Below are 15,393 nucleotides of genomic sequence, written 5' to 3' on the forward strand. Positions count from 1 at the left end.
AATCTTAATCTTGAGTTAAGAGAACGAGGCTAAATTTGCAAAAAATAGTCTATTGTTTGGCGTACCCGAGATGTTCGAGTCACATAAACATAATTTTTTTTTTTTTTTTTGCATATTTTCTAGCAGAGTAGGAAATTTTCTGCATATTTTCTAGCAGAGCAGGCAACTCCAAGAAAATTGAGTAAAACTTTGTGATTGCCAATGTTGTACTTTGTGAATTTGCAACCACATTACGGTCCTGCGTTTCCTGTATCATCGTGAAATAGTACCATCATCTCAGAGCAATATTCTCACAAACATGATATGAATATTAAATTCCATACTTGCTAATTAAGAGAACAACTATAGCAATAAAGGACATTAAATTATATCCAATTAATTAGATCCTCAGAACCTGCAACTTTTTGAGAAAAGGGAAAACAACTAAACTGTGCAGGTTTAGCACATTACATGAAAGGCATGTATAGATATACATCAAATGTCCCCTATTACTAATGCAGCAACATAAATCCATTAAATAGAAAGAAAAAAACAAAAAACACAAAACAACTGGTTCTTATCACAACTTTCCCTTTTTTTTCTATCTAATGAAAAGAAATTAACCCTGATAGATACACAAGGCTGACATAAAATCACCTTTTTCAACCTCTTTTTTTTTTAAGTTCCCATTTCCTTCTTTCTGTTCTTCCTACCACTTCTTTTACTTTCCTCCTTTTCCGCATCAATCGATAGTCATTGGTTGGCTCATGCAACACCTGAAACGAGCCTTTCGGACAGTTGTCATGATCTCAGTCTCCGCATTTTCAAGCATTCTGACAACCTCAGTAAAAGGCGGCCTGACATCAGGATTGGCATCCCAACACCGAGTCATGATTTCACTAAGAACAGGCAGGCAGTCAGTGGGGGTGTTTGGACGGACACCTTTGTTGACAACGGCAAATGCTGCCTGCACCGCAGTCATGTTAGGAAAGGGAAGCATTCCCGTAATGAGTTCCCAAAGAACAATCCCAAAGCTATAAACATCCACTTTCTGCGTGTAGGGCCTGTGCTGGATCATCTCTCTGCAAAGCACTCGAGTATTCCACAACAAATTAAAGATGCAAAGATATAAACTAGAATCAAGGCAAGAGTAATTTGAGGAAAAAAATTAACAAAGCAGTGCCGCATGCTATCCTGCACCACAGAAAAATAGTGCACGGTTTTTAAACCTTACGTCTCTCATCTAACAATAGCCCTATTCTGAATTAAAGGGCTTTTTAACAGGTAACCATTCATCGAGAAGCCTATATTGACACTACTCTAGTGGCATCCGTGCGGCTACCAAAGTATCAGAGAAAAATCAATTACACGATCTACACACATATATTTATTTATTTATTTATTGAAACTTGAAACTTACTATTGCTCCCTATTTCAGAAGCCATCAATTAAGAAATAAAGGTTTTTACCTACATGAAAACTTTATCCCCATTATGGTTGAGAAACAGATTCAAGTTGTAGAGTGCTCAAAATCATTGGATATCAAAAGGGCATGCTCAGAATCAGCACCTGCTCCGCTTCAATTATATGTGTACTGTTTGAGCTCGGCTCATCCTGCTCAACTCAGTTTGTCATTATGAATGTGGCCGACTAACATCACTTCATAGAAAATGATTTTGAAATGCCAAAAGTTGATTTTGAAAAAGCTTTGTAAATAAAAGTTTTTAAAATAAAAAAGTATCTCTAACTAATATATGTGTGCATATATATATATATATAGGTGAAAGACAAATGAATGGAAGCATCAGTCTTTCGCTATTGAGGTGATTTCTGTTGGAAGATTAATTAAATGTAAATGCTGAAAGTTCATTGAAGAGAAGCAATGTTACAATTTTACCTAATTGATAACCCATAAGTTTTCCTGAAATTACAAGATTGCCTTGCACTCAAACCCAAGCCAAGCTCACGAGCACAACCAAGTGAGCTTAACAAGCTTCAGCTCATTTACTTAATGAACTCAAAAAGTCTAAATAGATCTTGGCTCTTTCAACTTAACAAGCAAGCTTGAACAAGCTTTTTCAGGCCGAGCTCAAGTAAGCCAGTTTGTTCGACATTCCTACACCACATAAACTTCTAAAGCATGTCTATTGGTACTCAGGGATGGAACCCAGAAAATTATGTGGTGGGGTGGGGGCCAGTGGGTTTTTATAAATATATATATCAAAAATAAAAATCCAGTGGGGCCAATTGCCCCCACTGACTTATCAATGGGTCCATGCCTGTTGGTACTATCATTCATTGATAATCTCTTACTACATTTTCGACAATATGAATGATCAAAACTGTACAACAAGTATCTACTTATTGTGAGAATTGAAACAATTTAGAAAGAGTGGGGGAGAGAAACTAAGGTTCTGAAGAGGAGAACTCAAGGTTATCAATGTTCAAAAACCTAATCCAATTTGGCTCTTAGACCTGCTTTGGCCTAGAGGGCTGATCCAAAGCAGATTGTATTGCTTAAAAAATATGCAACTTGAAAGACATAAAGATGCAATGCAAAAAAATGATCTAACTAATACTGAAAATATTGAATGTGCTTTATAAATGACATCCAGAAAAAGAAAATGCATACAACAAGATTTTACCGGTTACATGTATAATTGAACACAAAACCCAATCAACCTGCCTGCATGGAACAGATTTTAGCTTGGCCAAATCAATTCCTATGTTCGTAATTTACTTATATTTTTTATATCCACAATTCCCATAAATTTCCCTTGCGATTTTGAACCATGATTAGCCTTGCATGAGTAGAGCTCATAGAGATTTTCAATGCCATTTCAAAAGTCTCCATGCAGATATCATGAAAGATTTCTAACCTAGGTCACACGATTCACGAAAGAGGGGTGCGAATTTTTGCTTGGCGCGCGTTTTCACGACTTGAGTGAGGATACAAAAAAAAAATCGCAAATTTATAATTAAAATAAAAGCAGCAATAAAAAAAATATTTAATAAATTAATATAATCATATTTCGTAAGTATAAGTATACAAACATAAAATATATAATATATAGACGCTCCCGCTCTTAAGTCATTTTAGACTTGGGCGCTCCCGCTTTATGTGACTTAGTTTCTAACAGGTACCTTTTTAATACTTATGAAATGCAAACCATATTAACTCAAAGGGTTTGATAAATTTATCTAATTGGTCACAAATTAAATGCAATTAATTCTTTAATTATTATATTATGCATCACTTTCATCGCTATGGATCAACTTTTCTTGATAATGTCATTATTGCTCCATTAGTGTCATATGGCAATTAGGATTAAAAAAAGTGATAAGTTTCTTAGATGCCAATGAACAATACTAATGTAAGTAGGCATAAATCCAAATATGCAGGTCTTGCCAGCCTCAAAGTCCATACACCCAAGCTGTCTCGTGACATGTCTCACAAGACATCTTGCAATACTGCAACAACTCGACCAAGATGATATGGTCTCGATTATACGACATTTAAAACTTAACCATGTCAGTTGGGTCATCTTACACTAACTTGTCAAAAAAAGCCATGGCTCTCCCAGTCACTCAAACATCATATAACAGTCCTTTCCTCCCCTAGAAATTCACACTTCAAATATGTCTCATTCTCCATCACTATTACCACATCTTTGTGGTGTTTTTTAGCTTCAAACTTTGGTTTCCTAAAAACAAGGTATCAAAGGTTGAAATTCCAAATCAGCATTCTCTAGAACCTCCAATGGCAAGCATTTCCACTTCCATGACAAAACATCTGTCTATTATCCACGTGAGGCAAAAACAGCATCCCAAGATGGTCTATAAAGATACTAGCCACACCCAATTGCCATGGAACCCCAAAAGAACAATAAACAAACTTAAATATATTCCTTCAATAGGAGAAGCAACCAAAGGCAACGAATCACAGTTGTAGCACTGCTAAATAGACAAAGAAGGTCCAAATATATGCAGCCTGTGTCAACCTGACATCACCAAACCCAGGAAACAAAGTATGAAACAAGGAACTGACTACCCAGTCCCCAGAGAAATTCACTCAATCCAAAGATGGAAGAGATGTTAAATTTATCGACTCCTGAGTCGAACCAAACCAACCATTTTTGATTTGGCTCGGACAGGTTAAAATATTTACGGACCACAATAGCAGTGTCGCAACATCGCCCATACAAAATATTCCATTTCAATGTTGTTTCTGTTAAACTGGGTCAATTTAGTGACAAATCAGAAAATATTTTAAACAAGACTAATAATACACACACACACAACACACTTATAATACAAATGCCACGTACACAACTTCTATATGGCACACAGATCCATATGGTTATTGATTCTACAATTAACTTGCAAGTAGATACGCAGTTAACAAGATCACCAACGCCAATCAACAAGGGGTAAATTCAAATCTGAGTCTAGATAAGTCATTCTTCATCCTCTCGATTCTATGTCCAACATCAAATGCCACTGGATATGTTACTCAAGATATAGGTGGATAAGACTACAAGTTGCTTGATCAAGACCCTACCTTATTGCCATAATAAATTCCCCTTCCCCTTCTATTCTGAATCTAAAGATGAACGAATTCCATATGCCCAAAATTTAGATCGAATAATTTTCTTTTGGTTCTATGATTCAATTTCTTCAATGGCCCACCCCCGTCTCTAAAGGGGCTTCCGCACTTTGCTTCGCTGCTGTATGCAACAAAAACCAGTCCTTGTGCATAAATATGTGGTGGCAGTCTGTCCACCTGAAGCCACAACATAACTACAATGTCATCATTACAAATCCCAACAGCCTGATTTGGGCCAGTATGATATAAATTGGAACCATCGTAATGTTTCCTTAGGTACAAGGATTGGAAGAATGGAAGGAAGTAGCTTGATTTTGACATGGCTGGCAACCTTTGTGGTTCGTGAATCGTGATGCAGTCTTCCTTCATCTTTGGCCAATAGTAGACATACCTTCTCAAAAGCCATTTCTCCCCCTTTTTGTTTCATTGAGTTGAAAATAGGAACTAGGAAGGAAAGTATGAAAGACGGAAGGTGCTACCGTGTGATTTTACCATCACATTTTTACATATTAAAGGAAGGATTTTTAATAAAGAAGAAGAAGAAGGAGGAGGAGGAAAAAAAAAAAAAAAGAAGAAGAAGAAGAAGAAGTAAAAAAGGAGGGAGAATGTCCCAGTTCCAGGAGGAGGGGATAAGGGACCTCTGGAGAAGAAGGCTGCTCTAGTTTTCCCTTCCCCCTTACTTTCCCTATTACCAAACCATGGAACATCCATCATTCTCTTCCCTCGTCCTCGTCCTCCAAACAGATCACAAATAACACAACCAATTGAAGACACTTTACCTACACAATTGGATTTTGAGCCCTAAAATACCATCCAAGACCAAACATTTATTTCCATACACTGCATTATATTAACAGTAATAACTCCACATTAGGTTTGACCTTAGTAATATTATTGCCGACATGCCGGAACATTCAATTCATGCACGCTGGAATAGGATCATCAGAATGAGCATGAAAAGATAAATAATAAAAATAATAAAAAATAAAAAAAAAGTCTCTCATTTAGCAAGTTTTTCATCCATGCATTGTTGAAGTATCTCAGTCCAACTATTACTAGACTGTAATTAATCTGTATATGAAAAAAATAATAATAAATAAAAATAAAAATAAAAAAAGATTTTCTGGTTTTTTCTAGTTAGAGCATTCCCAGGATTTCCACAGGGTAATAATGTAATTTTTTGCTCCAAATTGTAATCTCACAGATAGGCAAATTCCAACAAATCATTGCTACAGAGGTCTCATCAACCTCACATGATGGCTCAGCTATAAGTAAGCATGTTATTGAACTCAAAGCACCAAAGAGCATACAGCTACTGCTGGAAAGTAAAAAAAAAAACCCCCCTTCCTTTCTTTAGTATATTTGAGCACATGGGGGCATACAGAAGCTAATAATTTCCTTTTATATGGGTTCCTTCCATACATATCCCAGAAACTTTATACAGTATGAACAAGACTAACACCCCCTTGCTCGGTGGGAACCCCCAAATTAAAATTAAAATTTTATACTGTCTTGTGAAGCTTAAAACTAGGCATGAGCGCAAGAAAGCCAAAACTACTGATGCTTTGGATTTTTTATTTTTTTAAAGGAACACCACTTAATTAAGAAAGAAACAAGGAGAGGAACAAAAGGGGAAGAGACAATCACAATGAACCAATAAGAAACAATGAGATAGTAGAAAAGAGAGAGTTGACAAAAAACAACATAATGAGCATATCATTATCTCCGTATGATAAAGCAGCAGCAAAAGACATGTCGTTCTGAAATACGATTAAAACCATTCAAGGGAGAAAAGTTACAAAACCAGTGTTTGATAGGGACTTATGTCACAGAATTAATTAGGTACCATATTCAGGGATATATTCAAAAAATCTCCTGCTAAAGTTAGTGAAAAAGTTACATGGCAGAGTTATCCAATGTACAAGAAATAACAAACCAGAACAGTGATGCCCATAGTATAAGATATCAAAGAATTCTGATAAAAATAAAGATAGGATAAAAGAAAGGAAATAAGAATCTTGGCAGCTTAAGAGTCAAGAGGCTTACGGAGCCATCCAGCGGTATGTCCCTGTCTCTGGTGTCATACCTTCAGTCTGCACCTCTATTCGAGCAACCCCAAAATCTGCAATCTTAATAGATTTGTCGGCAGAAATCAGAAGATTGTCAGACTTCAAATCCCTGTGAATCAACCCAAGGCCATGTACATATTCCATCCCCCTTGCAACATCCAAGGCCTGCTTTACTGCCAATTTCAAAGGCACAGATCGGTTCTTCCGCTTTGTCAGAAACTGCCGAACTGAACCCCCTTTCGCATATTCTGTGACAATACACCACACCATGGGTTTACGACAACCGCCAATAAACCGAACTATGTTTGGATGCTTCAATGTGGCCAGCATCATGACTTCCTGCTGAAACTGTTGCTCCATCAGGTGTGCCCTCTCTAGGTCATTCTCTGGTCTCTCCAAAAGCTTGATGGCCACGTCCTCACCATTATAAGTACCTTTGTAGAGTTTCCCAAAAGCACCCTGTGCAAAAGCTGGTCCCATATTAAGCTTCCTCAAGTCAATTGTCCACTCGTCAAAATTCTCAAGTCCCTGTGTAGGGAAACGATTGTCCATCAAAGCCTGGGCTAGTGCATCATCACTCAGGCCATGCGAGACTCGTCCTCTATTGACACTTTGGGCACCAGAATAGTTGTTGTGGACACGCTTCAACCCTTGGTGGTTTAAGATGCGAGTGTGGGAATCATTTGATCCAACACTGCTGTTATCAAATGACATGGCAACGGACCCTCCACCATTGCTCATCTGCAAGCTCCCAAAGCTGTCAATCGACATGTTTGAACCCTCGTCGAGTTTACGGTAAAAGCCTTGCGAAAGATCATAATTATCATGGTGGTTGTTAAGGCCTATAATACCGGTGAATTTAGTACCCTCCAACATTTTCTCAAATAGAGCAGCGCAGCTTTCAAAATGTCCTTATTTCTTCAGCATCAGCATATCCAAGCTAATACCTTAATTACCAGAACCCTAAAACCAAAATCATTCACCAAAAGACTTCAGCTTCGGTTTCATTGATCTAAAACCCTTCAAGAAATATGCACCACCATGAATTGCTACTGATCTATGTCTTAACAGTCACTTCCTAGTAACTATAATGCTCCATTTGTTTACTTAGAATATCTAGAAAAACCAAAAAAAAAAAAAACCAAACCTAGAAGGTTTTTTTCTTTTATTTTTTAAAATTTTATCTGAAAAGTTCATTATTTTGGAGCCTGGAAAAACAAAAACAAAAAACCTCCACTCAAACGTGATTGATGTAACTGTTTTAGGTTCGGCTGAAGAATATTTTACATTTCCATAAAAACAAAAAAACACAGCATATGGTAGAAGTTTTCATTTTTATTTCTCTCTCTTCAGTTTTCCCAATAACCATGGATGGGATAAATAAATCCACGCAAAACATCACCAAACCCTAATATTTGGGTTGCTACTTTCCTCAGTATGATCAGGCTAATACTATAAAATTTAGCATGTGTTCTCAGAACTGAATCGTGTATAAGAAAACCCCAAACGGTAGATTAAAACTTCAACCCCAAACAACGGAAACCAAAGATTCCTATAAACTAAAAAAATATGCATATCGTCTATTGTTTACATCAGATTCCCTCGAATTAAAACATAAAACTCAAAGAATCACACAGAAACACCATATATATAACACAAAAAAAAGCCCTAAATCTGATAAATTTTGTGATCTAACACTTCATTTGACGGAATAAGGTGAGAAGTACCTCGATCGATAGGGCTCGACTATGCAATTCCGATGGTGGAGTCTTCAGATATGATTGAACAACGGAGACAACGAGATCGATTCAAGAAATTGAAGTGAATGTGCGATTGTGTCCTCCTCCGTTGAAGAAGACACGCGAAAGGAGACTAGATAGAGAGAAGAGGAGAGAGACTACAACAGAGAAGACGAAGAAAAACAACAATGAATGAATGAGTAGAGCTAGCTGGTCTTCGTCGTTCTTTTCTTTTTATCTGGGAAGACCTTGGGTGTGTTTGCTCACAAGATGTTTATGTCCTAATTCTTAGACTTGGCTGCTCGATAAATGATGAAGACAAGTAGTTAAATGGGGCTAAAGCTGATCAAACAATTTTGGCCGACTGATCTAAAATAGGAAGTGGGATAATGAATATCTGTTTGGAAGTCCATTTAAGTGGGATCATCTTGGTTGTTCTACCAACCAGTAAAAACTTGCCTCTCGCACATGGTGGCTTAGAACACAACTGTAGTTCGATGCTACTTGCTTGGACCTAGGAGTGCCACAATTTACCTGGGTCAACACAATGCCATCCGTCTATGCCGCGGATCTTCGTTACTTTGTAACCTTTTATTAAGTGTTAGAATGTTAAATACCTTGCACACGTTTATCAACAGATCAATTCAGTTGATTTATATTAATATTTACTTTTATGAATCGATCAATTCAGTTTCTTTACATTGATATTTATTAAGCAGATCAATTTAGTTGATTTATATTAATATTTACTTTTATGAATCGATCAATTCATTTTCTTTACATTGATATTTATTTTAGTCTGTTACACTGCGGGGATTAATATGACGACTATGAACCATACTTGCACCATGCACTAACATGACTTTAACATGACAGATTAAGTGAGTTTAAGTTTAATAGTTTATAATGTAATATTAATGACCCAAATTGACACACTAATTGAAAGCGTTATATTTATGCTTATCCTATCAATCCATTTAATAACACGATATATCATGTTCATAGTAGAAATTAACATGTTGTATTATATGTTATAAATGATATTTAATTAGACGTGTTGTATTCATTTTATAAATAAAACTATAAAATTTTAGTTAAAGTGTCTTATTGTGTCATGTCAAATTGTTATCATGGTACAAAGAAAGCAACACCAATTGTCACATTAAAGAATGGTAAAACACCTTGCCCGGTTGATACCTGTCTCGCCTCTTCTCATTTAAAATTATTTTGGAGACTCGTTTAAGGGTTTTGGGTAGAATCGAATTTTAGGAGAACCCATTTATATTGAGAAATTACTATTTTACTATGTATATATGTCCTGGAAACCGCGATCGCCTTCTTTAAAAGTAATTGTATTGGTAATTTGGTTTGTTAGTATAATATAATTTCGATAATATGTATTTGATACGTTGAAAACTTTCAAATTATTTGGTTAATTTGGTTTGAAAAAAAAAATTCTACAATTTATTTATGGACTTTCTAAATTTCGAGTGAGGAAATTAGGGGAAAAAGTTAATCGGGAGTTTCAGCAGGCGGAGGCGCAGGGAAGGTTGCCTGGCCTTGCCAACCCCATTTTTTGTGAGAATTTACTAGGGATGCACACGGTTCCGGTTCTCACGGTTCCTGTCGGAACCGGAACCGTTCACAACGGTTCCTAAAAAACAGAACCGAAACCGTATAGATTGAAACTGAACCGAAACCGAACAGTTTTCCGGTTCAGATCCATGAGAACCGTTAACCATTAGTTGAGAGTGCCTGAAGCTTGCGAACCCGAACTAGAACAGCAGCGATGGAAACTGAAAGATATGGGTGTTAATGTTTTTGAACAATTTGAAATGATATACCGACAAATCTGAAATATATGGGTTTTGAAAGGTAAATATTTTTCAAAGACTTCTTTTTTAGAGGCTAGAGTAAGACAAAGCTCCAGCTTGGCTTTGGAAAAACATGTGTAGTTGCAGAGAGGTTCTCAAGAGAGGCTTGCGATGGAGGGTGGGTATAGGTGATGGTGTTAATGTATGGACAGACCCTTGGGTTCCAAATTTGCCAAGATTCAACATTATTTCAACCTGTCCTAAAGGTTTCACTGTTAAACTTGTTAGAGAGAGAAAGAGGGGCGAGTTCAGATCTGAGAACGAAAGGCAAGTTTAGAGTCGAGAGAATAGAGATGGAGGCGAAGTTCAGATCTAAGAATGAAAGGCAGGTTCAGAGTCAAAAGAATACAGATGGAGGCGAAGTTTAGATTTGAGAATGAAAGGCAAGTTCAGAGTCGAGAGAATAGAGATGGAGGCGAAGTTCAGATCTAAGAGAATAGTGAGAACGAAAGGCAAGTTCAGACACGTGGCTGCTTGTAATAGGCCTTTAGTTTAAAATGACCAATTAAATATATATACGGTTCCGGTTCTTACCGGTTCCCACTGGCTGGAACTGTAACCGTACACTCATGGTTCCGAAATTAAGAACCGGAACCTTGAGAACTGGGAAAAAAGGTTCCGGTTCTCACAGTTCCGGTTCCGGTTCCATGGTTCCAGTTCTTTTGTGTACCCCTATAATTTACTATTTGCCTTTAATAATATATGTGTGCGCACCCCCATATAAATTTTGATCTCCTTAAGTAATAGATTGGTAATTTAGGTTTGTTGGTATAATGTAATTTGAATGTCCTTCTTCCATTCTTGTATATATATATATATATAACACATACCCATGTATAACCCGTATATAACAATTGTTTTACAAGCTCGGTTGAAGTTCAAGCTTCTTCTTTAATTATTCTTCTCTCCACCTTGTTTTGTAGAAGCCCCTCTATTGCATTTTGGTTCACTTGTATTCGTGTTTACTTAATTTCATTTAGATTACAATATATGGATTTAATTTACAGAGAAGGGTAATTCGGTATATTAAAATAAGAATTTTTTTTTTTAATTAGATAGCATTCCAAGAGTAATAACATAATCTTCAAATGGATTAATGGGCAATTTTGGTCACTAAAACCACTTTTTTGGACAAAAGGGGCACGTCTTATAATGGATCAAACCATAGGAGAGAACCAATCCGTGTGGCTCGGTTCGGTTTTCAGATCTTATAGTTCGGTGATGGTTTGAAAAATCTGCAATCCGGTATCCGCGGTTCGGTTAACGGATTGGAGGCTGAAAAATACGATCCGAACCATTAACCGATCCAATCTGAACCGTTGCAAATCCGAACCGTTAGACAAACTGAACCGAACCGTTACTAAATAATATATTAATATATATATACAATATAATGATATATCGTATTTATTTATTTTTTCTTTATTTATTATTTTTTAATGTTAACCTAACCTTAACTTAGCCTCGTCTCTTCATTACGACATTACTCCAATCTCATTTCAGACTTTCAGTTGCGCCTCCCTCACATCCTCTTCTCTTCACCCTCTTCGCCTCTCCCAATCTCTCGCCTCTGTGAGTCTATGACACTCTTCACCTCTCCCATCTCTCGCCTCCCAATCTCTCGTCTCTCAATCCAACACATCTCAACTATCGTTCACCAGATTCGAAGCAACGGCGACCTCTGTGTATCAAAGCAACGGCGACCTCTTCGACTGGATCTACCTCTTTTCCGATGAGTTCACAAGATTTTTGAATGGATCTTCTTATTCTCCTCTTCTCTGAACATTTATTACATAGATCTAATTATTCTCCTCTTCTCTGAACATTTTTTACATGGATCTACTTAATTTTATATTTTATCTACATATTTTAATATTTTACGTCGATCTATTTAATTTTATGATTTTATCTACATATTTTTATTTTTGTTTTGTATAGAAGTTCCTGTAAGTTACCAAATATTTTACTTAATTTTTTGCAATGATTTTATCTAATATATATATATATATATATATATATATATATATATATATATATATATATATATTTGTTACTTTTAGATTTAAGTTACCAAATATGAGATTAAAAGAGTTTTGAAAGATATTGATCGTATTTCGTAGATAAAATAGATAAACAGTTTTGGTATTTTTTGTAATATGAAATACCAAAAATAAAATTTTAATTTTTGTTTTGTATACAACATTTTTTGTAATGATTTTATTTCAGTATTTTTTTTATGAATTTAACAACAAAAATATAAAATAGAAACAGTTGATGTTGAAGAAAAGTTGGACGAACTTGAACAGTACGACTCTGGTAAGTGTTAACAATTTGTTACATTTTATTCAATTTATGAATAAATATCATATTGTGGATTTTTAATTAAATTATGTTATTTTGTAGATGTGACTACAGTTTCAGATTCAAATTGAGAGCTAGCCTTACTTGCTGCCATTTTCAGACTTGTTTTGCTACCATTTTCAGACTTGATATGCTGGCATTTTCAGACTTGTTTCGCTGCTAGTCAAGATTGTTGTTTGATGTTTTATTGTGCTATTTATTAATTATTATTTTTTTTATGCTAATGAGCTACTCGGCTACTAATTAAGTATTTTGTTTTGTTCTCTTTGGATAATTTATATTTGGTACTGTAATATTATTTTCATTTCCGGATGATTTATAATTTTTTTTTGTTATTAGGTAATTTAAGTTTGTGGTGATATTTATATGTGCCAAATATATTTTGAAATTTTATTACTGTTATATAAATCTAATCTTATAATTATTATTAGGTATATGGATTTACAAATCTAATATATTGCTATTAATGGGCCATAATTGAATGCTGATAATGGGACATAATTGAATGGGTTGTTTGAAAAGCCCAATCAGCCCAATTCGGGGAACCGATCCGACCCGTTAACTCATGGATCGGTTTGGTTCAGATTGAATGCCCCCACAGATCGGTTCGGTTCAGATTGAATGCCCCCACAGATCGGTTCGGTTTTAGTTTTAACCAATCCGTGGGGACCGGTTCGGCTTAGGATTTATTCCCAAACCGAACCGATCCAAACCATGATCAAACCTATGCAAAATGATGCACAAGCATCACCAGTTTGTAAGACCATCTCCAATGCAAAATGTCATTTCGGGTTGCTAAATCTATATTTTAAGATGAGCTACAATGTCAAAATGCTATATGTTAACAATTCTACTCTAATGGTACGTTTCATCCAAAATGTTATATTTTAGCAATTCTCAGCCTCCATTGAACCAAGCCCAACCCACTTCTAGCTTCCCCAATCCTACTTTAACTCTGACTCTTGAGTACCGTTGATTTCAAAATTACCTTTCCATCTTAACCATTCATTGCATTCTATCCCACATAATATTTTTAGGGCAAATCATTTTAACCTCCCTAATCACCTTCATCTTTATTATCGTTATCAACTCTGAACTTGCCCTCTATCTCTCTGCAACTGCAAACTACAAAATCTACAAGAATGAGAAGTTCAAAACCCATATATTTCAGTTTATCTATCTGTTTGCAAAAATCAAAAGTTTAAACCCATATCGGAATATCATTTCAGATTGTTCAAAAAATCAAAACCCATATCTTTCAGTTTTAATCGCCTGTTGTTCCAGTTCGGGTTCGCAAACTTCAGCCACTGTTTCTTAACTCTCAAGCTTGCCCCCCTCTCTCTGCAACTGCTAACTTGTATGTTTGGGTTTTTAAAATTAATTTTGAGGTAATCACCGTGATATAATTTTGAAAATTATGAATCGTTAAGATACACACACACACACACATATATATATATTGTATATATAACAACACTTACATGACTGATTTCAAATTGAGGGTTTCAAGAAATGGGAAATTGGAGGATTGAGGAAAATCGGATCTGTAAATGCCATCTTTGACCATGGAGAAATTGGCGAGTGGAACCAGAACGACGTCGTCTCGTTCTTCTTTTTCATCAATAATCAAACCCATTTGGGTTTGGTGCTCTGTTTTCTGGAAAGGTTTCGATTAGTGCAGTAAGGGTCAAGAAAAGCAAGAAGACGTTGTGGTGCTGGGTACAAAAATAGGGCTTTGTATTGAGAGTTAGATATACAAACATACATATATATAGGGAGAGAGAGAGATTGAAGTCAGATTTTGAAAATGGCAACAAACTTGTCGTTGCAGATGAGAGGGAGAGAGAGACGATAGGGCAATGCAATGAAAGGGACAGAGATAGAATGGAACGAAAGGTAGGGGAGAGACGATATTGAGGGAGATAGAAACGACAGAGGAATTAAGAGACTTGCCAAAAAAATTGGCAGCTGCTAGATTTGAGAGTAGATTTGAGAATCTCAAATTTTGAGAGCTCAAATGAGAGCCCATTGGAGAGCTCACTTTTTAGTCATCTCTCGTATTTTGAATTTGAGAGCTCAAATGAGATAGCATTGGAGTTGCTCTAAGGGCAGGCTTTCCAAATTTGCCACATTAGCGTTTTCCCATAGCCACGTTAACATTTTCAATAGCCACGTTAGTGTTTTAGAATATCCAAATATTAATAATCGGATGTACTCCAATGGTACATTTTCGCTCTCAAAAAATTTTAATATTTTAATATTTTTAAATTTAAAATAAAATTTATTTTTTAACTTTTTTCCTAACGGCTATATTTCTAATTTATAGTGAAAACAAAGACATATTTTTTTAAAATAAAAAAATCATATTTGAAATAAACAATGAAATGTTTCTAATATCATTTAAAATAAACAATAAAAGGTTTTTTTAAAAAATAAATAAACATGTATATAATTATTTTTAAAAAAATCAAAAAATAGGTTTTTGTGCCAATATAACGGTTAAGGTACTGTTTGGGTGCCTAAAACGGCTATATGTCAATAGGAATATTTTAAAAACTAAATTTAAAAAAAAAAAACACTTTTTTCTATTTTTTAAAAACTTTTTATTGCCAAAAAAAGCCTTTAAGGCACTGTTTGAGTCTGTCAGACTCAAACAATGCCTTAACGACTCTTTGGTTTAATTATTTTGAGGAAAAAAAAAAAAAGAAGAAGAAGACAAAAAGAAGCTAAAAATCTATTTTTTTCCTTCTTTTTTTTTTTTTAGG

General features: G+C 35.4%; 1 protein-coding gene across 1 annotated transcript; it reads right to left on the reverse strand.

Moving 5' to 3' along the window:
* Nucleotides 1-343: 343 nt before the first annotated feature.
* LOC132278823 (serine/threonine-protein kinase STY13-like) lies at nucleotides 344-8,623 on the reverse strand. The gene is made up of 3 exons (XM_059780720.1): nucleotides 8,382-8,623; nucleotides 6,632-7,617; nucleotides 344-1,061 (listed from the first exon to the last, which is right to left on the reverse strand). The coding sequence occupies exons 2-3, from the start codon at nucleotides 7,528-7,530 to the stop codon at nucleotides 722-724; spliced, it is 1,239 nt and encodes a 412-aa protein (XP_059636703.1). The 5' UTR covers nucleotides 7,531-7,617; nucleotides 8,382-8,623; the 3' UTR covers nucleotides 344-721.
* Between the last annotated feature and the right edge of the window lie 6,770 nt (nucleotides 8,624-15,393).

This window comes from Cornus florida, unplaced genomic scaffold (assembly GCF_030987335.1).
Source record: "Cornus florida cultivar Cherokee Brave unplaced genomic scaffold, ASM3098733v1 CherokeeBrave_3.0.0_Hap2_Chr10, whole genome shotgun sequence".
Classification (NCBI taxonomy): domain Eukaryota; kingdom Viridiplantae; phylum Streptophyta; class Magnoliopsida; order Cornales; family Cornaceae; genus Cornus; species Cornus florida.